The sequence below is a fragment of the Harpia harpyja genome, chromosome Z, assembly GCF_026419915.1.
Source record: "Harpia harpyja isolate bHarHar1 chromosome Z, bHarHar1 primary haplotype, whole genome shotgun sequence".
NCBI classification, from domain to species: domain Eukaryota; kingdom Metazoa; phylum Chordata; class Aves; order Accipitriformes; family Accipitridae; genus Harpia; species Harpia harpyja.
In genome coordinates, this window is record NC_068969.1 from 87,771,889 (window position 1) to 87,798,169 (window position 26,281).

Here is a 26,281-nt window from a genome sequence, read left to right on the forward strand (position 1 = left end):
CCTCCCTGCACCAATCCAGACAGGCTGCCTCATGAGAAGCTGTGATTTGTGCAGAAGCATATCCACTATAACCTGGATTTCAGACATCCAGCAAAAGCCGTTGCACAGCAGTGCCTGTTTTGGTCTACACAGCCACTTAGCAAACCTAGGATGTGGAGTAGGACTTAAACACATCTGTTATTATTTCCCTTGACCTACAAGGAGTGCATAACAGGTGACAGATCTAAGAAAGCTGTGTAAATAAGTAGAATGGTGCTCTTGCTAGTGAGGCAACATACTCAGAGGAGAAGCATTGCATAGCCCCTTGCAGGACCGGAGAGAGGGCTTGCTTTGACTCCCAGGAATTACATTTTGTTTCCTTTCCCATGCTGGTGAGTCACATTCCAAGCTGCTGTTAAGGCGATAGGAGAATTAAAGTGTCAGCTGCTTCCCCTGCTCATTCCAGCCCTGGCAGCGGAGGCTAGACCAGCAATGGAGCTGCTGAACTAACTGTGGCAGGACTAGAGCGGGAACAAAGACAGTTGCTTGGGCCCATGTTCAGATTCTGCTTCTTCCCCACATTGTCAAGAACCATCGCACGATGTATCTGTTGTTCATACCCTTGCATAACACCTCATGGCCTAGCATTCAATGCGTTTGCCTGAGTATTTCTATGGAATTGTTGAAAACAAGAATGATGGGACTGATCTGTCAGTAAGTGGAAAATGAAAAATTGCTAGTGATTCTAAGATATCCAAAGCACTAGTTTAAGTAGGCATATTGTTAGAGTTTTGAAATGGAGATTTATCTTGATGTTCTCTGTTATGCACAAAACTAATAAACTTTCAGCAACAGAGTCTCTGGGCATTTTGGGGGATGCACTTTTTACAAAAGTTGCTTTCTCTGTTATGTTAATGATTGCTGATCTTCCTTCCTCCCTTCCTCAGTCCCTTCCTTCCTTGTTTCTTCTGGTTTGATGGGTAGTAACAAGCAATTTTGTAAGTAAGTCAGACCTGACTTGTACAACATCACGAGTTGCTGACATAGCAGTAAATCAGCTGTCTATCAATCATGAGAATTATGTTTTCAGGGATTTTTTTCCTGTTTGGGCTTTGTAAATCAATTTGCATATAAGTTTGTGTGAAAATGTTCCTTAGAACAATCACCCTGTTTCACAGTAATTAGAGACTGATGTAGAGCTGTAGTGAAATATAGCCTTTTTTGGTGATTAAGTGTAATTTCCAGAAAACAACCTCACTGAGTTGTGGTATCCACCAGATCATAAATACTACTTCTCAGTAAAGCTCTGCTACAAGGGAACTAATTTTCCTGTAGGAGTATAATATACACTTTCTCTGCCTTTTCTAAACATTATAGCAAGGCTTACACAGAAAAGCTTTCATCTGTGAACTGAAAGACAAGACAGACCAGGTCAGTCAAAATACCTAAAAAATTTTCAATTTTATTTTCTCTTTTAATTTTTTTAACTCCTAAGTAAATTTACATTTTGAAACAAAGTCATTGCAAGTCAAAGAAAACAAAGTATTCACAAATAGAAAATGACTCAACTGGAAGCACTGGGTTTTAAAACTATGTTTGCTTTTATTAGTAAAACAATATATTAATTGAAATTAGCCCTTCTCTTTGAGTGTTTTTCATAAGCCAACATTTTATTTTTAGAACATTTTTGTAAAATGCTTTTTCCAATAGCTCAGGTTAACAATCTTCATCTTACAATAACACTATTGTATGACATTCTTCAAATTATAACTGCACTCAGTGGCAGAATGAGAAGTTGAACTGCAAAACATGGCACCATGGGGAATGGCTGAATTAATTTTAAGTATCCACATTTCTATTGCAAACACATATTGTATGAAACAACTGTAAAAATATGTATCCATCTAAAACTCAGGTATTATACTCGCGCTGAATTGTGAACTTAGTAGTGCAACTGAAAGAGCAAAACTTGCTTAGTTAATGGTGCTGGTACTGTTCTGCCACAACATTTGCAAGCTGATAACAAAAGATTTTTCCTTAACAGAGAGTAAGCTTCAGGTCCATAGCAATTTCTTGTATATTAGCATCAAATCAGAGCTGGACTGGGCTTCCGTAATGTGCCTTTAAGAAGATATATTAGTAGTTTCTGCCATCTTGCAGAGGCGACACTTCTGGTCAACAGGTCAACTGAATTAGAAGTAATTGTGTGGCTATAGAGGGCTTCTGTTGCTGTGGGACAGATTTCTTTCCTTTGAGTCAACACAGAAAACAACCCAATGCCCAGTTCAGCGCATGAAATAATTGGACCTAAAGGGACAAAGAAAGGCACCAGTAAAATGCTGGTAAAAATAGCTGAGGAAACACAGAAATTATGGCTCTTAAAGTAATTAACTTTGCCTCAGTCAGCTGCACAAGACAAATGAGTTATGGTAAACATCTTAAGGCTCAGGAATTAAAAAGCTTTAAGAATCAAAGTAAGGGTTGAAAATATTCCTGAACTAGATAGCATATGTCAAACGAAGCTTGCAAAATTGGCAGTCAGAAAGCTAATTGTTTTACTTGGAAATGGAACAAATTTAACATGTATCCTATCACTCCATTACGTTGTTTTTTTATTTTAACAACCTTTCAAAAGCTAACTCACAATACACTGTGGCAATACTAAGAATATATTTAGCTGTTGTTTTCCAAGAAGGCATTCCAGGATTTTAATATCATCCCATATTGATAATTATTCCTTTGTTAGAGATACATAGCAGTAAACACTTAGTGCACTGCAATATTGGCCATTTACAGAGACCTCCACTTTCCAATGAAATCTGCTGAGAGTAGAACTGCTTGTGGGACTTTGTATTTGGTTTGCATGTCAAGGTTTTGATAACGGGGGGGGGCTACAGGGGCTACAGGCTTCTGTGAGAAGCTGCTGGAAGCTTCCCCTGTGTCTGACAGAGCTAATACAAGCCAGCTTCAAGATGGACCTGCCGCTGCCCAAGGCTGAGCCCATCAGCAGCAGTCGTGGCACCTCTGGGATCACATATTTAAGAAGGGGAAAAAACTGCTGCTGCACAGCAGCAGCTGGGAGAAAGGACCGAGAATATGTGAGAGAAACAGCCCTGCAGACACTCAGGTCGGTGAAGAAGGAGGGGGAGGAGGTGCTCCAGGAGCTGGAGCAGAGATTCCCCCGCAGCCTGTGGGGAAGACCATGGTGAGGCAGGCTGTCCCCCTGCAGCCCATGGAGGTCCACGGTGGAGCAGATATCCACCTGCAGCCTGTGGAGGACCCCACGCCGGAGCAGGTGGATGCCCAAAGCAGGCTGTGACCCCATGGAGAGCCCATGCTGGAGCAGGCTCCTGGCAGGACCTGTGGACCCGTGGAGAGAGGAGCCCACGCTGGAGCAGGTTTTCTGGCAGGACTTGTGACCCCGTCGGGGACCCACGCTGGAGCAGTCTGTGCCTGAAGGACTGCAGCCTGTGGGAAGGACTCACGCTGGAGAAGTTTGTGGAGAACTGTCTCCCTTGGGAGGGACCCCATACTGGAGCAGGGGACGAGCATGAGGAGGAAGGAGCAGCAGAGACAACGTGTGATGAACTGACCGCAACCCCCATTCCCTGTCCCCCTCTGCCGCTGGTGGGGAGGAAGTAGAGAAAATTGGGAGTAAAGTTGAGCCCGGGAAGAAGGGAGGGGTGTGGGGAAGGTGTTTTTAAGATTTGGTTTTATTTCTCATTACCCTACTCTGGTTTGATTGGCAATAAATTAATTTCTTCCCTAAGTTGAGTCTGTTTTGCCTGTGACAGTAATTGCTGAATGATCCCCTCCCTGTCCTTATCTTGACCCATGAGCCTTTTGTTATATTTTCTCTCCCTGTCCAGCTGAGGAGGGGAGTGACAGAGCGGCTTTGGTAAGCACCTGGCGTCCTGCCAGGGTCAACCCACCACGAACTTTTGTTGCTATAAAAGAGAATTTGAAGCGCTTCTCCATGTATAAATGTATCAATATAATGTAATCCAGGTACTGGAGAATTGAAGCACTTCTTAAAAAAAGTAAAAAATTGTTCCTTTTATTCAGCTTTTGTACTAGAATCTTCAGGCTCTCTACATTAACTTTTTCATGCTTTGCACTGCCACAGTGAAGGCTGGTAATTTCGTTTTTTTTTTTAAACAAAACCTGAGCTTCTCATGAAATAGCATGACTTTAGGAACCTGAGTTTTGCAAAGTATTACAGGAATCACAGTAAAAGAAGGGTCACATAAACTTTCGCTTGGACTTATCTCAAGCAGAGCCTGAGTTTGAACTAAAAAATTTACAGTGCTCTTTACAACCCATTACACTCCTGGTAGAGCCATTGTCAAGGTGATGCTTGAAAAGACTGCAAAACACACTTTTTCTTTGTTCTTCAGCACTGTTTATGTAAATGATATGGGTGAAGACAAATGTTTCTGGAACATTGTCACTGATTGTCCCTCTTAAATGTACATTCTGGAACAGAGTTTTTAAAACTGATTCAAACTGGTATATTTTCTTCCAAATGCTGAACATATTTCCCCTACCCATATGAAAAATACAGTCAATTCTCTATTTCGAAGACCATTACTTTGCTTCTTACTTTGGTCATGCGTTTTCTGTTATTTGGCATTTGGAATTTATCATCCAGTCTTTCTAATGCTTTGCTTTTGACCTTTGTTGCTGTTTCCTTGTTGGATACTTGCTGTGGTAGATACCAGTAATCTGATTCCATTTCAGCTTTCACTGATGCAGACTATATGTCGTGGTTTCGTTAATGGCAGTGCCCAACATTACTTAAGGTGTAACAACCTCATCTGTAACTGTGCCTTGTTTACATTAGGCATTGCCATACTGCAGAACTTTTCCTTCTGCTATTTGAAATGCATTCTGAATCAGTACAGGAAGCCATAAATGTGACTACAGACTAGGAGGTCTAACAAAAGAGAAAGAAGAGATTACTGCTTCCCTGTATCTGCTCTGGCCCTCTGCCAGAGTATATGGTTCAGTATATAGGTGTTCCTTCACCAGAGCTAGAATTCCCGTGTCTGTTTTAGTGGATTAGTTTATTTAAATTAAACTGCTGGGCCTCGCCCACTGTAGCATGTATAGTGTTCTACTGTGAAGGCAGTGGTCACTGCCAAAGGGATGGATGAGTAGCAGACAATCGTATCTTAAACTGTCATACTCTATCTGCTATGAACCACTAAAGAGTCTGCAGAGACAGGGCTCAAAGCCACAGCTGAGTTCCTCTGGTTACCACTCATCAGGTGGCACTCACTGTCTCCTAGTCTATGTAACAGACAAAAGCATTTTACCCTGTGTTTGCCTGGCCACCTCCTGTCATGCAGCTAACGCGTTGTCTTGTTGAGCCGTGACACTCCATCGTGCTTCTGAGCAGTTTATGAGCAGCAGACTCCTTTGCAGAGACCTGAAGAATGCCTTACAAAATGATTTTTGTCTGCTCAGGCGCAGGTCTACACCAGGGGTTTCTTAAGCACAAGAATGACATCTAGGTTACACGACTATTTTTTCCAACTCTCCAGCCAACAGAACTGTCCTGGCAAGACACTGTAGTGTAGGCCCGTGTGAAACAAGCATTTGGATGGAAAATTTCAGCTGATGTTTGACAGTCATAGGCATCTGTAAACACAGCCTTTATACTGGGAAATGTCAGGCATCTTCATGATTGCCAGTGCTGCCACCTCTGCATTTAATTTAAGCAGAATGCACACATACATCAATGAACTCAGCCTCACCACATCTGTATGAAATACCTTACAGTTTTTCAAAGGGTAAGACACTTTCAGAGGGTTGCTCGGCCTTACAGGGGGTAAGCCTGGGCAGAAACCGGCATGATCTGTTATCGTACAGTCAGACCAGACCCCTCCTGTAGTACTCGGCTCCTGCTGTGAAAAAAATGAAGCAAAACCCCCTCTGTAAGCTTGCTCACTACACAGAAAACTTCCTTCAGAGTAATATAGTAAAAAAAAAAAAAAAGAAAAAAATCGATTCCCCTCGCTCGAAGTTCGGTAGTGAAAGAACTTGTTCATTCTTTAAGCGCTTGTTCTTCTGTTTTCTCGCCTGCAAAACGGGACAGTACCACCTCCCGCTATTACTCCAGCCTGGGGACTGGTCCTCTGCTACGCCTGGCTGCCGGGCCGTGCTGCCGGAGGGGACAGACGGCCCGCTGCTCCCCACGCCGCCCGGCGGCGGTGCGCGGCCCCCGAGGCCGGGCGGCTGCCTTCCCGCCGGCCGGGCGGGAGGGTCGGCGGGGACGGCCCCGGCGCTGACAGAGCGTGATCCCCCCGAGCAAGTGTGCCGTGCCGGCTCGCCCTCTCCCCCCTGCCTCCGGTTACATCCCTGGCAGCAGACCGCGATCCTCGGCTTCGCTTTCCAGGGTTATTTTTGGCCGGGGCCGCCGCATGCTGATGGCAGCGGACCGGCAAGCCCCGGGCGTCCCTGCGGGCGCCCAGGCGCCGGCGGGGGGGGGAGGGGGCGCCGGGCGGGGGGAAGGGGCGGTGCGCACCCCGCGCCCGCCCCGGCTCCCCGGTGGCGCCGGGCTCCCGCCGGCGGGCCGCCGAGGGCTGAGCGAGCCCGCCTCCGGCCCCGCGGGGGGCCGGCCGTGAGGGAGCCCGGCCCCGCGGCCGGGGAACGCCTCTCTGCTCCCCGCCGCCGGCCAGGCAGCCTGCGTGAGGGGCCGCCGCTCCCCAGCGGAGCCACAGCCGGGCGGGCGGCAGCGGGGCTCCGCCATGGAGAGGACCCCCATCCCGGTGCTGACGGTGCAGACGGCGCCCTACGAGGACCAGCGGCCGACGGGCGGCGGGGGACTGCGGCGGCCCACGGGGCTCTTCGAGAGCCAGCGCAACTACCTGCCCAACTTCGTGCAGAGCCTCCTCTCCTCCGTCGACCTCCGCGACCGCCAGGGCTGCACCATGGTGGTGGGCAGCGACGGCAGGTACTTCAGCAAGACGGCCGTCGAGATCGTCGTCCAGATGGCCGCGGCCAACGGGGTAAGCGGCCCCCTCGCCCTCGCCGCCGTGCCCTCACGCCGTGCCCTCGGGGTGGCCTTCCCGCTCAGCGCCGCTAGCCGGGCCCCCCTCAGCCGCTCAGCGCCGCTAGCCGGGCCCCCCCCCAGCCGCCCCCGGCCCGCCTCAGGCGGGCGTCCCCCTTCGCCTCCTCGCAGCGGGGTCCCCCCCTGCGGGGAGGAAGCGCGGAGAACGTCTGAGTGCCGTGAGCCGGGTAGCGCTGGATGCGCCGGTCAAAATAAGACGAGCTTCGCGTCCAGCCGTGTGTCGGTGGTCTGCGCCTCCGATGCCCGGGTCAGCCCAGTGCCGGCTCGGACGTCCTTTAGGCCGTACCGCTAGGCTTCGGCGTGGCTGGCTTTATCTATGTGTAACGGAGGCGGTCGTGATAATAACCTCGGGAGACTGCTGCTGGCCATGCCGTGCTGTTTCGCACCTTATTTTAGACTGGGGCAGGAATGGGAGCTGAGGAACAAAGTTGACTCTGCAGGAGAAAATGTAGCAGAATTAAAAATAAGTGTGTGGGAAACGGGGGTGTCAGACGCGTATCTGCTGCTCAGGATCTTTTGAAAATATTTAAGGAAAATGGTGTTACTGAAGCAAGAGGAATTCAGCAATTTGGCGGCATCCTGAGAAAATAATCGTTCTTCTCCATTGCTCACTTGCAAACAAATTACGAAATCCAAGAAGACAACAGTGGCAAATACCTCTGTGATCAGATGGGTTTCAGCTTGTCTTGTGCAGTGTTGAAAATAGGAAACCGATGTCTTCTGATAGATAGATATGTGCACATTCATGTGTTGGTGTGTATGAACAGAAAGCTGGAAGTACCAGCTGATGTGGGCTTGAAGTTTCTGCTTCAGTGCAGAGGTGAAGCTGCTGTCTCTCATTATGATGGCTAAATTCATTCTCCGGATCTGGCAGAAGTGACATAATTTTATAGGTTTTTTTTTTGTAGTGAATTTACTTTTTCTTAACTCTTTTCAAAAGCAAAAGTTTTACAACCAGGAGATCTTTCAACTTTAAAACAAATCTCTGTACATGTCTGAATTTTCCCTGCTGATTTATTGTCCCATACGAGCTATATGGATTAGCCAGCCTGGTATAAATAATGAGTATTTTCAATTTATTTCTAAGGCATGTTGTCACCACACTGATACCATCAAGCAGACGCTGAGTGATACCTGAGATTTCAGAGATGCTGGCTGTGTTACGTACTGGCTAGCTTTTGCAAACTCACCGTTCACGCAGGGGCTTGGTAGAGGCCGGGGGTGCGAGGAGGGCTGTTGGGGGGGCCGCTGGCGAGGGCAGCACGGTGGTGTTTTGTCCGCAGTGGCGGGGAGGGAGTGTGCCGGGAGCGAGCGCAGAGCAGCGGGAGCGGGCTGGTGTGTGGGGCGTTGCGAGGAAGGTTGCGAGGAAGGTAGCGAGGAAGGTAGGATGGGACCTGGAGGAGTGCTGCTCCCTAGCCCCTTCCCCCACGTAGCTCAGTGGAGAAAGCCTCACCGCTGGAATTGTACCTGTTGACCAGGTGGGACAAAGCACAGCAACAGCTTTAGCAAGAGCCCTGCAGCAAGAGCTGCCCTGCCGAGGCTGAGGTCCTTGCCTGCCCTTGCACACTGGTAGGAGCTACAGATTTACAGCCACAGGGTGACCACAAGGGCCGAGGTGCTGAGGAAGACGAGAACTTTGGGGTTTAGAAGACCAGGGGCTTTTCAGCCAGGTTATGCTGTATTCAGGACTTCTTCCTGACTAATTCTTCCTGTCAGCTTGCCTCCTTCCTGCTGCTTCTGTCACATTGCCCATTTTGCTCGGTTTCCCCTGAAGATCAGATCTTTTTGACCTCAGGATATTTCCAGTTTGACATGTTTCTGGCACCTTGCTGTAGTAGTGCTTCCCCTTTCTTAAGTTACTGCAAGTTTCTTGGAAACACAGTTTCTCCCTAGTGTTTTCTGAAGCCAAAACCCCAGTTTTTCTGCTCACAGTTCCCACAAATATCTGAATTCAAGCATGATGCTCTTACTAATGACACAGTCCTCACAAATTCAGCAGGCCAGCTGTTGGGGTGCTACTGATACTGAAAAGGCTTCACATTTCCATGTGCTACGCTCCATCCCCTCACCACCATTCTCACCCTGCTCGCTCTCACCGCTGTTTCTCTCAAGCACGCTGTAAGTGCATAAACCTCACATTTACTTAGTGAGTACTGTTTGTATGTTTTATTTTTTGGCTGTTAAAATATATCTGCTGGGAAAATACCTAAACCTCCCTGGAGGCATTGTTTAGTGCTGTGCTATGTAAGTAGGGGGAGAGGAGGGGAATACTCCTGAGGCCAAAGATCTCTCCCTTTGGATAAGGTTAATGTCATTAGAAGGCATGTAGCCAGTATCACAAGGAAAGAAGTGAGCTGGTGTAGGCAGGATCGGATGAAATGTGTGGAAGCCTTGAAGTTGCATTCAAAACCTTGAGCCACCCCAGAGTGCCAGGAGAGGGATAGCCACGTAGTGCTGATAAACTGAACTTTAATCTCCTTCCTGGAAGACACGTAGTGTTATGGTTAATTGTGCCTGCTGAGTACAAAAATAAAAGGGATTTTCTATTATCAACTGTAAATGCATTGCCCTTTAGAGTTGCTAGGTTCCCCTTGTTCTAATTTGGTGACTCACCCTGCATTCCCCCTGCGTTAACAGCCTAGCACAGTTGGCATAGGCCGCAGCACAAGGAATGAGATGAGGCCCCCTGCCCAGTCAGCTGCCAGTGCTTGCCCTGCTGCCTTCTCATCCTCAGTCCCTCTGGCTCATGCCCTCCAGCTTGGGGTTGCAGGTACACACTCCGCAGCTGTAGCCTGCGTAGGCTTCCACCGGTGGCAACAGCCACGGGCTGGTGCATGCTGTGCAACTGTAATCAGCACACGCTCCACCAGATCTTTCTGTTCAGAGCCGAAGGTGGCTGACCAGGGTCACCCTTCGATGGGTCACACACCTGGGGCTGTAGCAGACACGTTTGGGTAAGGGACTGCATGCCGTGAGAAGGTGGGGGAGTGTGAGGAAAGCTGGACAGGTCCCGTACCATTCCGGGTTGCAACAAGGAGTTTTGCAAAGTGGGGTGTTAGGAGAGTGTCTGAGGCTGTATTTTCCTTTTCACCTGCGTCCTGTCAGTAGTGGTGTCCTTGTACCTCAATGTGCGGAAGAACTGAGATAAAAGGCTCCACCATTTATAATACAGTTCCACCACAAATTAAATGCAAGTATTCCATTAGACCCATCGAGTGGATGCAGTGTTTCATTTTTGATGCAAAATTTAGGATAGGTTTAAATGAGAAGCTGGTATGTGTGAGAATCAGTGGCAGATCAGAAGCTGGTGATCATACTCTGAATATGGAAAGTTATAGCAACATCCTAGAGACATCACAAGAGTATTGCTAGTAGTGCTGTAGAAGCTGGAGATGGCAGAGAGTTTTCCAATTGTCTTCTTTATAATACCATGGTGTTTTTATTTTCCATGGTCTTCCATGCAAATCTTGCCATCCCTCCCTGGACCTGTATGATTGATATATTTGCTTGAATGTTGAGTGTGGCACTCAGTCATCTTTATGGTACTATAGTACAAGATAGGAAGGCACAGCCCCGTGCTGTCCAGGATATAATCTGCTTGCTTCATGTTCTTTCAAGTTTAATTGACTGAGGCATGTGAGAGATTACTGGGAAAAATAATTAAAAAAAGCATTAAGTGACTCCATGATAATCAACTGAATCGTCTGAAAATGCACAGCTGCAAGTGGTAATATTGCATAAAAATGTTCTTGTAAAGTACTTGTTAGGATGACTGTTCTTTCAGCTGTAAGAGTTTGCTGAGGATCGTGGTCTTTGTTTCTGCTGTTGCTACTAAAAGCAGATTGACAAAATAGAACGTGGCGTAGGGGCACAGTATTAGAAGAGACATTACATGCCTGTGATCTCGTAGCCATGCAAGTTTTTGAATTCCAAAGATAATCTTCCCATGCTATGAAACTGTCCAAGATTTTCAGAGGTATATTACTGGAACTTTAATTGTGAGTCAGTGCATGGAAATTATTTGGTTACTGTTTTAGCCCAGCTTGCGAGAAGTCTGTGAATCTGAGTGGTCATTACTTAAAATTAATTAAATGTCAGTTTAGTATTTGGTTCAGCGACAAAATGAACAGCTTCTGGGCCAAGAGAGGGATGAGGTTGTGCATTCTTGCCACTGAAATGAAGAGAGCAGAGGAAGATGGGTAGCGTGTGTACACTTCTAAGGTCTGCACTGTCCTCAGGGAGTTTTGTAAAAGCACTGAAGACCTTCACATAAGGTGAAGCTCTTTGCAGTAGGCACTGCAAATAAAATATCTGTGTATCATTCATGTAATTTCACTTTCAACATCCTTAATTGAGAATACTAAATATTGCATTATTTCTATAGTATAGAAATTAGTATAATAAAGAGTATTTCTAAGTAGTATAGAAATAATAGCCTTGTGACAAATGCTGAAGGCAAAGGAAATTACTCCTGTTCATATTAATATTGGATATCCAGAAAAATGGGAAAACTGGTTTGTGCAACATCTGTTGAACAGGAAAAAAATGAAAGTATGGTGAAGAGAGAGCGCCAGGTAATTTATGCATTCTGAATAAACTAAGTATTCTACTTACTTTAAAAAAACAGTTTTCGTTTGCATGAAGGCAAAAATCTAAACCTCAGTAGTTTAGATTTAGAAGTACAAAGAACATGTGCTCATGATAAGCCTGTATACAAGTATAAATGCATTTATACTTGAGCGTACCTCAAGATCCATTCAGTGGTGTTGTTTTCAAGCATTTTGCAAAATGTAATTCCTGTCATCTTCCTTTTGCTTACCCATACACAATACTGTTTTAAGAGCTGGCACCCATTTCTGACAGCTGTATTTGGAAGACTGAGTCATTGCTCTAGCTTTCTACATGCTTCATAGTTTAAAAAAGGGAGAGACAATATTCAAAACAAACATTTTCAGTATTTATTTTCACCATGCTCTTCTTTCCATAATAAAGGTACATGGGTAGATTGTTGTATAGACTGGAAAAAGTTTGTTAGAGTCTATTTCCCAATGTTTTCTGTTTTTCTAATGCTTCACTATGATTGGCAATAGTGATTAAATGACAGCATAAATACAACAGTCTTGCAAGACATGGCATGTTGTCCAAAAGCTGCTCCATGGACTGAAAAGAAGCCATAAAAGGACACACTCAAATTCAGAACAATTTAAAAAAAAAAAATCTCTATTTCTCTTTCAAATTATTTACATGGCACTGGTTTAAATAAAACAGTAAAATATGTGGCTAATGGAAAGTTTTCTTTCTTGAGCTTGATTCTAAAAGTGTGTCAAAGCATGTGCTAGAGCTCCTAGTGATTTCAGTGCCTCTCCTGGTGGATGGAGTTTTACCCTACGCATTTTCTGGGGTAAAAGTGTGTCTGTCAGTTGTCAGCCACAACAACTGGAAATGCTTCTGCTTTAAAAAAAAAAAAAAAAAAAAGAGTCTTCCTTGTTCCCCAACGTAGGAATTGCATTGCTGTGGTAACAAGAAGGGTTGTCTAGAAAGTATTTTGGAAGTAGTTTAGTATCCAAAAAGTTGAATAACTAAAATGTAAATGTAGCATTTGGAGATTTAAAAGAGTTTTAAAAGATGGGAAGAACATTACATAAATGTGAAGAAGTCTGATCAGTAAGAGAGATACCAATTTTGTTCTGTAATCAGTGAAATAACTGATTTAATCAGCTGCTTCACTTGGCTTGGAGCTAGGATTGGAGGAAATATACCTTCATTGTTGCTCCTAAGGTCTGTAAATTATGATAAACTGAGAGCTTTACAAATACACATGCTGTAAATTACTGCTTAGTTTTACCTTCAAGGAGAAGCAAAAGTGGAAAGGCAGGAGGGGCGTAAAGTCAGAAGGTGATACAGAGTCTTGCAAGTAAATGCTGTCACAGTGCACAAGCATAACATTTAATACATTCTTCAAGGAAAACTATATTCACTGGTATGTTTTGTTCCACAAGTAATCAAAGGTATTTATGTTACAGTCTGCATTAGGTTCTATAATAAGGAAGATGGTACTGCTCTTAATCATTCAGTCATAGGTTAATGAAACTGTATTGTTAGGCTTAAATAGGAAATAAAATTGTTCACTACCACTGAAGTGAGCAGAAATGAGGTTCAGCTGTATAGTATATATGTTAACTGTGTATACACTCCACCCTCACCAAACTGACCATTTCAGTGGAAGCACTGCTTTAAAATAATCTGTTGAAACAGAAAATGTGGATTCTGCTGATTTGCATTTCCTCCTGGAAAGGATACTTGTTTTCCCTGGAAAACATTTTCATTATAGTAGAAAAATCAGAAACCAAAATTTTTTGTATCTTAACTTTATCTTTTTTCATTTCCTTCAGAATTGTTCCAACCTTGGAAAAAAAAAGATGGTGAAACAAATTCTCCCAATAGTAGCAAGAGCAAGTAAAATGAACCTTTGAAGTTTTTCTATGAACTGTACTTATAATTTTGATAGCTTTCCTGTTTTCTAGCAACAATCCATCGGTTTCAAAATTGCCTGCAAAAACTGTGAAAAGAGAACCAGGTAGACAAACAATCATCCTATCATCAGATCTTGAGGTAGAAATCCCAGTTAATAGAATGTGTTGTTCTGCACGTTTTTTTAAATTTGAAAGCAGATGTTGTAATTTTCAGTGAAAGAGAAATGGTTAACTGTAGTTTGTGCTTTGTGCGGGTTAGCAAAAAATAACTTGTACTTGCTTAAGAACTTGATCATTTCAATGTAGAATTTTTTTTTTTTGTAATTAAAATAGTTCAAAAAACAGGCTAAATAAATAATTTATTAATCCTTTGCTTTTCTGAAATTATTTGGAACCCCACTTCTAAATAACCACTAGGGGCCTCACAGAAGTGCTGGACCCAGAAGAAGGTAATCTGTATATAAAGGAACAGTCCTTTATAGAAGGGTGGCATGTCGTGACACCTCCTGTGCTGTTGCTTTGCCACACAGACAGTAGAGCTGTCAAATCTCCCTCAAAACTAGAGAGGAAACCTGAGGTTGAACTCCCAGTCTGCTTTTAGATAGGGAGTGGGAAGGATTCAGTGTTCTGCCTCTCCCTCCCTCCCTCCCTCCATCCCCACCCCTCTACTTCCCAAACTACTACTCAATAGTGGTGGGTTTTTTTGTTTGTTTGTTTGTTTGTTTTATTTTAAGTAAGGATATTAAAACCCCCCAAACTTTGGTAATATCCTTTTAAGCTCCATATGCAGCTGCCTCAGTTCTCATCTGTGACACAGACTTCCCCTTCTCCCCTCCTTTTTTTGTATCTGCCTGTTTCCCAGGAACTGGAACTCTTTCATATTTCTTTGTAAATACATTTATGGTTGGCTCCTAGATTATTTATGTTGAGCTGAAGCTGTAGTATCTGTGTAGGGATGAAGGCAAAGTTTTGAAATTGGAACCTTGCAGTGGGACTGCACATAATACTAAACACATTGAGCCAGTGTTTCGTAACACCACCTGAAAGCTTTTTTTACTTTAAGAATGGTGGGAACTTCCCCTTGCTCAGCTGTGCCCTGGGAAACACACCCTCTTCATCTGGAATAGCCAAGGAGTCACAGATGGCTGGAGGAGGAGCAGTACTTTCTATAGGGCAGGACATCCAAGGGTGTCTTAGGAATAGAGATGGAACCTGTAGAGTCTGCAGGTCCTACTGTGTAGTGATACTGGTGATTGCACTGAAAGGCTGCTCCATGAAAGGCAGTTCACTTGCTGTTCTCTTTTTTGCTGGTTAAAGCCCCAACCCTGCAAACTACATCCACACAGTCAGCCGTAAACTGTATTGATAATTTGAGGGGATTTGCTGGTTCGTGGGGATATGTGGAAAGGTTTGATAGCAGGATCATAGCCCAGTGCTATGCTGGGGAGCTTTGCAAATCACTGCCGTGGCTGTGCTTTTGCTCTACTATCAATACCCAGGCCACTGGTGTTAAATGTGCCAGGATACAATATTTTTTGTCAGCGTTCCAGATCAGCATGCAACCAACTCGTGTACATGTATTTCTCTACAAAGGAATAGGTTCCATACTAGACTTCATAATTTCTATCCTATACATGTATGCCTGTATGTGTGTGCGTTTATTTATTGATTTTCAAAAGTTTAGTACCATTCAGAGTACTTTGACTTCCTTTTCCACCTAGATCGGCAGATTGGTTATTGGACAGAATGGTATTTTATCCACACCTGCTGTTTCATGTATCATCCGAAAGATCAAAGCAGCTGGTGGAATTATTCTAACAGCTAGCCACAGTCCTGGGGGACCTGGAGGAGAGTTTGGAGTCAAGTTTGAGGTTGCCAATGGAGGTAGGTTTTTTTTAATAACACAACATTGCATCTTGATATGATGAAAATATGCTGGCAAGGATAACTAGCTTACTTTAACTATGTGTTTTTCATTTATTCTGTTAAAACTATGAGGACCATATGCATATGTCTTTTTTTTTTTCAGTAATAGCAGTGTATTTGTTTACATGGGTTCATACAGTAAGCATTAAATGTTCACTGAAGTCCTTGTGGTAGCTGTAAGATTTCTATAAACAAGAGGTTTACTATCTCATTTTTATAGCATTGTATGTAGTCTGCCAGATCATTGTAACAGTTCTGATCCTTTTTTAAAGATGCCTGTGAAGGAGCTCTGTTTTGCTCATATTTCTGTGTTGCTTGTCTTGGCATTTATTTAAAGCGTGTAATTTCAGAAGTGCTGTAAGCAGTATAACTCATTGTCTTGTATGGAAGAAAGCACTTCTCATGTTTACCCAGGAAATAACTGCCCTTACCCAGGGAGAGGGTTGTACCATTTTAACTACTGCAATTCCACTGTTAGATAATAGAGGTTGTGTATATAGCTGATGTCTTGTTTTTCAAAATTGGCAAGCTAACACATGTAGGTATGTTATACGTGATGTATGTTTTATGTTATAGATTTGTGTACACATAAAACATCATGGTGACAATTGCTGACACCTTGTGTACCTCACATATGTAGAGTGCTTTCCATCTGAAAAAACTGAATTGCTTTTAAAATAATGTTTGCTTCCCCATTTTGAAGGTGGGAGACCTTGAGCCCTTGTCCCTGTTTAATTGAAAAATGTGCATGGTTAAACCAGTGTGATTTTATAAACAGAATAGACTTGAGTCCTGGAGAGATTAAGGGACTGTGTAAGGTCAGACAGTGAGAAAGCCAGGTCACAGCACAAACATACCAGAGCCAAACCATTACATGCATTAGCACTCTATAAACTTTAAAACACCACATACACCTAAAATCTCTTTGATAGATGGGTAACAGTTGGTGGGGCATTCTTTTTAGTGTGCTTTGCCTTTTCAAAGAAAATTCAAACAGGCTATTAAGCTTTAAATATGAAGCACTTCTCAAGCACAGGCCATGAGGTTCAATTATTTATGATAATCAGCAGCGACATAATGAAAAGTAGTTGGTTTAAGTTGCAGCTGAGAAAATGTGGGTTAAGTATTAGGCAAGGCTTTTGAACGAAGAGGATGGTTAGGCACCACGACAAGCTTCTGGGGAGGGCTATTGTTGCTCTGCATTCTCGCTCAGTCTATTTTGCAGATCCAGGTCAGGCAGAAGCGGTTTGTTTCTGTAGCTGTAGGAGAGAACGCAGAGAGACGCTGTGGGATCTCCTTAGCTGGAAATATCAGTAGACAATACATCCATCTATCAAGGATGATCTGGAGCTAATGAAACCTGTCCTCACCCCTTGGATGGGTTTGGATTAGATGAGTAAGGAGTCATTTTCTAAGCCAAATGAAGAGTTAAGTGACTGTTACTTACTGTATTGCCTTGGACCATCTAGTACACTGCATCTGAGATGGAACACACCAATTTATGTGGCAAAGCTGCACTGAGTATAGCAGCATTGCTAGAGGAGTGGGAAGTTAGCACTGAAAAGACAGAGGCTTTGCATTAGGAGAGAGAGCACATAAAAGAGAATAAAGGAAGTCATTTTTCAGAGTGGAAGTGTGGCTTTAATATAAGCAATGAAGAGTCAGATAAGCCAGAAAGGACTTTCGTTGTAACTCAGACTCAGCTCTTGCACTGCATATAGCATAGCTCATCTGGTAATTGCTGCATCAAGCCTGCAACTTTTATTTGATTGACAGCAAATCTTTAAAAATAGAGCCAATCTTCAGGATTTGGCAATAGAAGTAATGCACAAGTGAGATGTGATTTCTGTTTCTGAATGACAGAACTGTTCCAGGTCATAATTGCTTGTTAAGCAGTTAAGGTATTTTGAATTCTAACAAAGAGACTTTTCATTAAGCCATTGGAGGAAAACTGCAAGAGAACACTACTGTCAAACTGGTAAGACTTTTAAAAATGATAATTATGTCTAATGAAATAATGTGAAACACAAAGCTATCTCACCTTTACCAGTGTGCATTTGCAGAAAGCCCTATGAAACACCAGAAACTGCTGCTGAACAAGTTTTCCTTTAATATGTATGTTGAAATTGCATGTAGAGTAAAAAAATGGCAGTCTTTGGGCAATAACAACAAAGAAAGATGGCTGTGGGTTTTTTGGTTCCCTCATCCCCCCTGCCATGGATAATGATTGATTTAAATACTCTACGTGAATCAAAACGTTGCGAGTAACGCACTGTATTTCCATGTTATGTATTTTCAAAAAATGTTTTAAACCTGTATTACACTGAAAGAAAAGAAAAGACCTTATTTACTATAGTTTTTTGTTTGGGTTTATTCCTTAATAACTCCCAAGATATTCAGAAAATGTTTGCTATAGCACTCACTTTTTAAGTAGGGAACCTTCATTAAAAAAAAATGACCCACATTCTTTTTTCTTATAGGACCTGCTCCAGATATAGTTTCAGATAAAATCTATCAAATCAGCAAAACCTTGGAAGAGTATGCCATTTGTCCCGATCTCAGAGTTGATTTATCACGCCTAGGAAGACAAGAATTTGATCTGGAGAACAAATTCAAACCTTTCCGAGGTATTAATGTGTGCTTTTATGCATGCTACTTCCGTTGGTTCTAAATATTAGAATTGCTGCAGAATGATGAAGGGTAATTATTTAAACAAAACTTTAATTTTTCAAAATGCCTTACTACAAGTTCTCAAAATATTAGGCAGTATAGGTAAGTGTTGTGTTTATTTTGCACGTAAGGAAGCTGAGTTACGGACTTCAAGTGCATGAGGCCTCATCATTTAGCCAAATACCTTTACCAAATATATGTGCTTAGGCTTGCTAGTAGTTAAACACCAAACACAAACATTTTAGGACTAGGAACAGTTTGCTTATGGAAGTCTAATTAACAAAAGAGTTTGTGAGAGTCTTGGTTTATTCATTCTTTGCTCACACTTTCTGAAAAGTTGTGGGATGTGTAAGGCACTGGCCATCCAGTCACTCCAAATGTAAAGGGAGTGCTTAAGCATATGTTTTAATTTTAAGCATGGGAACACTTTTATGCCTACACTTCATTTAAAATGAGCTAACACAGCCATTTTGTCCTGAAGGAGTCAAAAGCAAAGGAAGGGGTCCAGACAATATTTCAAATACTGTAAAACTCTGTGTGGCCTCAAGAACTGTTCCTCATTCCTGATGTCCTAGAATTAAAGCCAGTTTATTTTCCACTGAAACATTATATTTTGAGACAAAATACAGTTTGATAAAGTTTTTGATGAAAAAAAATCTGAAATTACGAATTTTTTGATTGCAAAGAACATGTTTGGCTTTTTAGGCAAACAAAAAGCAAATAAAATTCAGCTCCAGCACCACTCTGGAATCATATGATTGCCACAGTTTTAAATTTTGCTTTTTCAACTTTTTAATCTCTCCAAATTGTGTTTTTCTAAATGAAAATGAGACACCTCCCCCCCTCTCCCCGCTACAGGTAGTATAAAAATAGATTTAAAATAATTGCAATTTGTCTGAATGTTTTCCTAAGGAAAAATTGTTTCCCAGTCATCTCTTCCCAGAATCCCTCATCCTGGGACAGTAGAGCTGCCAGGGATCTCTACTGAAGAAGCAATGTAATTAGCTTACAAGTGCATGAAAAAGTATAGTTTACATAGGTCTAAATGCAGAATGAAAGCGCAGAAAGAATGAAAATAATTTTAAAAGTATTTTAAGATACTATCTGATGTATTTAAAACTTCTACTCTTTCAGTTGTATGAACTAACTCCTGTGAATCAAGGCTACAAAGGTGTTGAAGCAACTGAGAGTAAACCAGTTGGCTTTGGCAGGAGCTAAAATAATTTTTAGACTTTAATCCTACATGCACTTTATCTTAACATGTGTAAGCAGCTCCACTGAAATTGAGGCATTTGTTCATATGTGTAAAGCTTAGAGCCTACTTAAATATCGCTAGGAGCAGGGCATAGAAGATACGCAGTAATGTAATTCCAGTGAATCCTTGAGACTTTCAACATATACCATAGAATTAACTCATTTTCAAATAGCTTTTACAGGTTGTTTTTCAGCCTTGAGAACCTTTTTTTTGTTTCTCCATTCAAGTGTATTGTTGCAATCTATTCTAAGTGTTTTTCTCAGGCTCAAAAAATGTCTGTGTCATTTTCATGTTATCCTAAAGAAGAGCATTAGGGCGAGATCAGCGTTTCTGAGGAAAACTACCTGATGTTCCAAGTAATAATTTGACTTGTAACTAAAATATTTCAAGCTACTTATTTAACCACATAAAAAGACATTTGTATAACATATGCTTTTTAATTTAATCAGGAAAAGTAATACGTTCCAATATGACTGAGAAGCATCGCTTTTGACAGTTGTTTGGTAACTGCTTTCATTTTGACAGACTTACTTTCATTAATTCATTTTAGTTTAATGTTTTACATCCAAAAGAACTAGGAAAATTGTAGCACTCTGTTTCTATGAATTTAGAATTCAAATTAGTGAGACCTTAGCAAAAAACAGATGTTGTATCTGAGCCTAACTTTCCTAAATCAGTGAGATATAAAATGAAAAAGTATAGTAGTAGATTGACGACAAACTGGAGACAGATATTCCAGGTGCCAAAACCTAGAAGAATAGGCTGTAAGTCTCTCCTGATGGGATGATGCAGATAGATACTGCTGTAAGATAGAAGAATAGAATGTGTGCCTTCAACTTGGCATGGACATCTTCCATCCTCTGAGAATAAACCTGTTTAGCTTGAAAAGTTGTTCAGTGATTTAGTGAATGATAAATAGTTTACTTTGATATAATGTACTCTCATGAATTTTTTCAGTGAAATAGGAACTGTCAGCTTACCTTATCTCTGCAGTTCTTTAGCAGGCAAAACTGTTACTTTTGCAAGGCTTAAAGCTTGATGGTAGCCACAGTGAAATCAGTGGAAGTGTTTGACTTTGTCTCTATGGGCTTCAGAGCAAATCCGTATTACGCAGAGGTTGCATGCTCTGATTTTAGTTGAGGTGCATGGCTGGTGGAAGTGAACTGAAAGAAATATTTTCCCATATGTGAACTGTAGTGGTTTTTTTCTACCTAATTTTTCTAGTGGAAATTGTGGATTCTGTGGATATCTACCTCAATCTCCTTCGAAGTATCTTTGACTTCAATGCGATCAGAAATTTGCTGACTGGACCCAACCAGATTAAAATAAGGATTGATGCCATGAATGGAGGTACAAACTTAAGTTGCTATCAGGACAAAGTTGTAGGTACACTGCAACAGTTTCCCAGTAAAGATGGTACACTGCAATACTTTCCCAATAAAGGTGCAGCGTATAAAAGTCAGACTTTTTAGTAAAGTTAAGGGTAATAAGAAAGGATTTGAACATTATACTAGTAACAAAGGCAGTCTTAACAATGGGTTAGGTCCCTTATTAGGGAAAGAGGTTTATCTTTCTTGTTAAAGAAATGAAGGCATATGTGTCCAATAAATGTTCTCTTTCTGCATTTGGAAGGAAGCGGGATGAGGTAATCTTGCCGTGAGAGGGTGATGAAGTATGTTGCAGGGTGCAGTAACCAAGCAGGTTACAAGGCAGTATCTACTAAGAGTTAATTCTAAACGGTGTAAAATTAGTTAAGTCTCAATAAATTGCACCCAAGAATCCTTAAAGAGTTTGCTGAGACCTCTGTCTCACTAACATTAACTATTAAAAAATTTCAGTGTACTGGGGGCAAGATGAAAGAAAGTGTCACAGAAGACAGCAAGGGGACCAATTTTGTGCCAATATGAAAAAATTATGACCTGTGTCACTTGGGGAAACATAGATCTTTATGAGATTTATCTTAGGCTACATCATGAAAAAATAAATAAAGATATCTACAGATAATGACTTGAAGGGTAGGAATGTAAGTGATGCTGTTCAACATTATCATATGGAAGTCAAATTCCATCAAACAAACCAGGTTTCATTCTTTAACAGGATTACAAAACCAGACTGATAAAGGGAGCTGGATATACTTACAAAACATTTGTGAAGCATTTTCTCTAGTACAGTGTGATAGTCACTGTTCAAAAGATCATAGTGGGCATACAGTCAGTGTGAACACCCAGTTTTGCTAGGGTGTGGCAAAAGGGCAGATGATGTCCTTGAACAATGCAGAAGGAGCAATGAGGATGGCACTGCCTCCTGTTATGTACAATACGGGAGAGAATGTTACTCAAATAGTTTGTAGAGCTCTGATGTCCAGATCTATAAGCGAGTGCTGAAAAATCTTACATGTGGTCAAAAAGATGCATAGTCTGGCTCAGGGTTAGAAAAACTGATGCATCACAAAAATTTTAAAGGACTGAGTTTGTTTACTTTATTTACAAGGTGATAGAGAATTGGCTTATGACTTTGTATCTTGGTGGAGAAATAGCGATACTATAATACATGGTACATGTACAGTAAGTGTATACAAGTGTATATATTTGTTTATACAAGAGAAAGTTGTTTTGGTTTTTTTTCTACAGAAGAATTATTTCTCAGTCTTCTATTCCCCAAAATACCAAAAAGAATCAATAGTAAGAAGTTGAGGCCAGACAAATTCAAACTGACATGTAGCTCACATGCTTATGGGTAACAGTGAATAAAACTACCAAAGATAGTTGGGATTTGTCCTTCTCTGGGAGGCATCAGATCAAAAGACTTTCTGAATGAGATGCATTAGCCAAAAGCGAGTCATCAGCCACAATATAGTGAACTTTAGAGAGGACCACATGTGTATGAGGACAAACTGTCTTCCAAAGTTTGTTTTCTCTCTGCACCTCTGGGATATGCTTTTATTTCTGTAGACGTTGATAGTTCAACATCAGCATAGAAAAGAGTAATTTGTCAGGATTCTACTCTTGATAAGAGCCTGAATCATTGTTTGTTGTATATTTTACAGAATTAGCATCTAAATTTTCATGAACACAAGTTTCTCACATACTTTTACCTCGGATTACAATTGCTCCAGTTAGCAAGATTTGGGAGTAAGGTAGGAGAAAGAGAGAGCATGAGAGAGTGAGCAATCACTCATGAATTTTTTATCTGTAAGTGACCTGTTCACACCTGCCTCAGGGATGCAGAAAGCTCAGTCAGTTGTTAGTGTCTGTTCAGCCAACGAATGCATATAATAATTATTATATATAATAGCATGAGCTGGGGTCTTAGTTGGCCATATCTTTAAGAAAATAAAGAAGTTATTTTGGAAATAGTTTTGAGAAGGTTTTTATTTATTATCTACATGGTAGTAACTAAAATGTGGTAAAATTCTTTGGTGGACAAACCTGTTGTAATTTTAACATGAATTGGAATGTTGAGGTTATTTCCCATGTGTAATCCCCTCCTGTTTACTTTCCTTGCTATTATGTGTTAAACTGTTGTTTGCATTCCAGGATACATAGAATAGCATCTTATTTCTATTCTCATGAACCCCCCCCCCCCGATGTGTATGATAATTTCTTTACTTAATAATGGGTAAATAAAACTTGCATCTTTCACCATTCAGTGATTACTTTTTCACTTCCACTAATAGGGAATAATTTTTTTAATGCTGAATTGCCAATTGATTATTTACTGGGGGGGACAATCACATACTCCTTTGTGAAGTAGTAGTTTGGTTTTTGTTGCTAGGACAGATGTATAGATTGCTGAAAGTATGTTTTATATCAAGTCTCCGTGGTGCTGTGAAAAATTTGAATATCAAGCATATACTTTTGTGATTGCATGGCAGATTTCTGTTTTTGCAGTTATGGGACCTTACGTGAGAAGAATCCTGTGTGATGAATTGGGAGCTCCTGCAAATTCTGCCATAAACTGTATTCCTCTGGAGGATTTTGGTGGACAGCCTCCTGATCCTAATTTAACGTATGCAACTGCCTTGCTGGAGGCTATGAGAGGTGGTGAATATGGATTTGGAGCTGCTTTTGATGCTGACGGAGTAAGTATTTTGACCTGTCTGGAGGTTTCACCATAGTTGTTTTGTCTGGGGTCAGATATGGGACATGTGAGTATAATTTATTTGCTTTTCAGTAAGCCCTTGAAGCTGAAAGTGATATTACTTTCAGGTACAGATGGTAGCATTTGCAACCCATAAATCAGACACATATGTTGTAATTTGTCTCTGCAGATGATTGCAAATCAAGCAGGATTTGAATGCAGAATGAGAATTCTTTAAATATTAGGCTGGTTTTATCTTGTACTGGCACAACAATTTTATTCCCTGGTTAGGAAGAGACAGCATATATAGATAATACAGACTTGTCACCATAAGTAGTAACTAAGTTAAGTCTGTTTTGGTTAACATCGTATATTGAGGGAATTTTGGCTAAATAAAGCACTGAATCACAATCTCTGTTTTAATTTTTTTATGTCATATTATCAGCATTATAAACAGCAAAGTATTACAGAACAACTTTCTGTCCTGACAGGGTGGGAGAAAGATGAAAAGGTTCTGAAGAACAGAAGCTGTTTTCTGTTGTCAGTAAACACAAAACACCCTCCTACTCCCTGTATAGTGTGTGTCATTGCCAAAAAGATTCTCCCACCCAAGCATTCCCTGGCAGGAACAGACTTACTGAAGTGTCATGTAGGAGGCTGAAGCTAGGGACTTATCTGGAGCTTTGATTTGCAAGGCTGGAGGGAGCGATGTTGTGATAGCGAGAATATAAACCTGCCAGGGCGATGCCAATAAATTATTCTGCCCAAAGAGGGATGCGAGAAAGCCAAAGCATGTTCTTTTTTTCCCTACCTACAGTGGATCTAATAAAAGAAATTGCCACTCCCCAAAACATGGAATTCAAGGTGCTTTTTGAATTTCTTTTCTTCTCCAGGACCGCTACATGATCCTTGGCCAAAATGGTTTCTTTGTTAATGCGTCAGATTCATTGGCTATAATTGCTGCCAATCTGTCTTGCATTCCATACTTTTGTCAGATGGGTGTCCGAGGATTTGGCAGGAGCATGCCTACCAGCACAGCCCTGGACAAGTAAGATGAAACATTTATTTGTATCACCTTGGTCATTACATTAGTTATCTCTCTCTTTTGTACTACATAGCAATTCCAAAATTGTGAAGTCTTCTAATTTTCACAATCTTTATGTGCTTTATTGTTTTGACTAGTTCTGATGATATTTTGATCTTACCTAGACAAATTTTACCCACCTTTACTTGGATGAAAATAGTTTAATTCAGCCTGGAAAAGAAATAAATGGGTTAAATCTTTTTGAGACTACAAACAGCTGGCTGGTAATCCCTTTTCCAAATAACTTTGCTCTTTTTCTTAGTAAATAATAGTTTGCAGCCTAATCTAGCAGCCCTTCTTATGAAAGTCATGGAAGTTTAAAACATATGAAGTACTAATTCAGTACTAAACAAGCATTTAAAAAACCGCAAACAAAACCCCCCTCTTATTTTAAGCCATTGAAATATATCATCTATTGTGATACAAAATGTCCCAGAAGGGATGCAGGCAGTCATGAAATCCATGCCCAGTTTCAAGGCAGGTTAAAAGTATACCTTAAAGCTGTTTCTGGGAAGTCTTAAAAGATTTGCTGGATGTGCGTGCTGTGGCAGCAGCTGAATTTTGAACAAGTATCATCCAGGCCTAAATTTTCTGTAAGTAGTGGTGTAAGAGGATTAAGCTAAATATTATTGCCTTATATATTCCGTGTGGGAAGAGCACTCACTGAGTCAGTTGTGCCGCAGTGTTGATCTGGTTGCATAGCTTTACTAACACAAGAATGATCTGCTGCCCCCATTAAATGTGTTTAATCAGGAAACAGTAATTTCGAAGTGAAATGTAGCTTGTATGAAAAGGTTGATTGCTCTGTGCAAAGCAAGGATATTAGGGTGCTTCCCTATTCAGGAAATTTCTGGAAGTTGCTAAATTCAGAGCTAGCAGCTTCCTCTAATGCTTGACAGAGTCTTCAGGGAAATATTCCTTACTTGTAGGTAGATGGTCTAGTTTAAGGAAATAGTTAGGTCAGGGTTTGCTGTATTTTATTTATTCTGTTTAGAAATCCAAAAATCTCATTGTTTAAGTGAAAGTTACTGTTATATTGAAATACTATGTAACATAAATAGAAGTTCATTTTGGATATAAACCCCAGGATATCTGCACTTCTGTAAGACTTGAAGAAACAGTGACATTTAAATATGTTTGTCTGTCTTTTTAAAGTTTGGTAAATATGTCAGAAAGTATGAATGTACTGAAGTCCCCTTCAGTAACACTGTGACTATTTGAATTATGTTCTTAACAATGTTTACTTGACCTTCTGGAACACAGATCGTCTCATGGTGATTACTGCCTTATTTAGTTCTGTGGAGCTAAGTCTGATTATTAAATAAAACGGAGCAATTGATAATGATGGAAAGACGTAAATATTTTCCCACCCATTCTTACAAATATTTATTATTAAGTTTGCAGTCTGTATCCAGGACACTTGAATTTTTTTTTTCTTTCATTTTGTGGTTGTCTTTGTTTTCCTGAAGATTTAAAAGTTACATGTTTTCAAAGTTGGTCACTTTTTTTTGTGACTCATTCGTACACGTGACAGTCCAAAATACCTGAATTTTAGTTTCCTGTAAAAATGCCATAATGTTGTCCAGAGATTCTCATGCTTTGGTGGCCAAAGTTGTATAAACTGCTTAATTTATCAGTGCCAGTGCTGAACTCGCTCATTGAAGAGCCAAGCTTAGACCTGAAATCACAGTCAGTAGTTCATCTCAAGCAAGTCACTTTTCCTATATAAAGCTGGCTAC

At 41.3% G+C, this 26,281-nt stretch overlaps 1 protein-coding gene across 1 annotated transcript in view; it reads left to right on the forward strand.

The window, feature by feature from the left end:
* Positions 1-6,634: 6,634 nt before the first annotated feature.
* The window catches only part of PGM5 (phosphoglucomutase 5), a 77,392-nt gene continuing 57,745 nt past the window's right edge, over positions 6,635-26,281 (forward strand). Inside the window, exons 1-6 of the mRNA XM_052775636.1 lie at positions 6,635-6,992; positions 15,249-15,411; positions 17,934-18,080; positions 20,603-20,728; positions 23,269-23,459; positions 24,352-24,506. Of these exons, the coding sequence (XP_052631596.1) occupies positions 6,732-6,992; positions 15,249-15,411; positions 17,934-18,080; positions 20,603-20,728; positions 23,269-23,459; positions 24,352-24,506 (1,043 nt within the window). The 5' untranslated portion in view covers positions 6,635-6,731. The remainder of the gene's footprint in view (positions 6,993-15,248; positions 15,412-17,933; positions 18,081-20,602; positions 20,729-23,268; positions 23,460-24,351; positions 24,507-26,281) is intronic.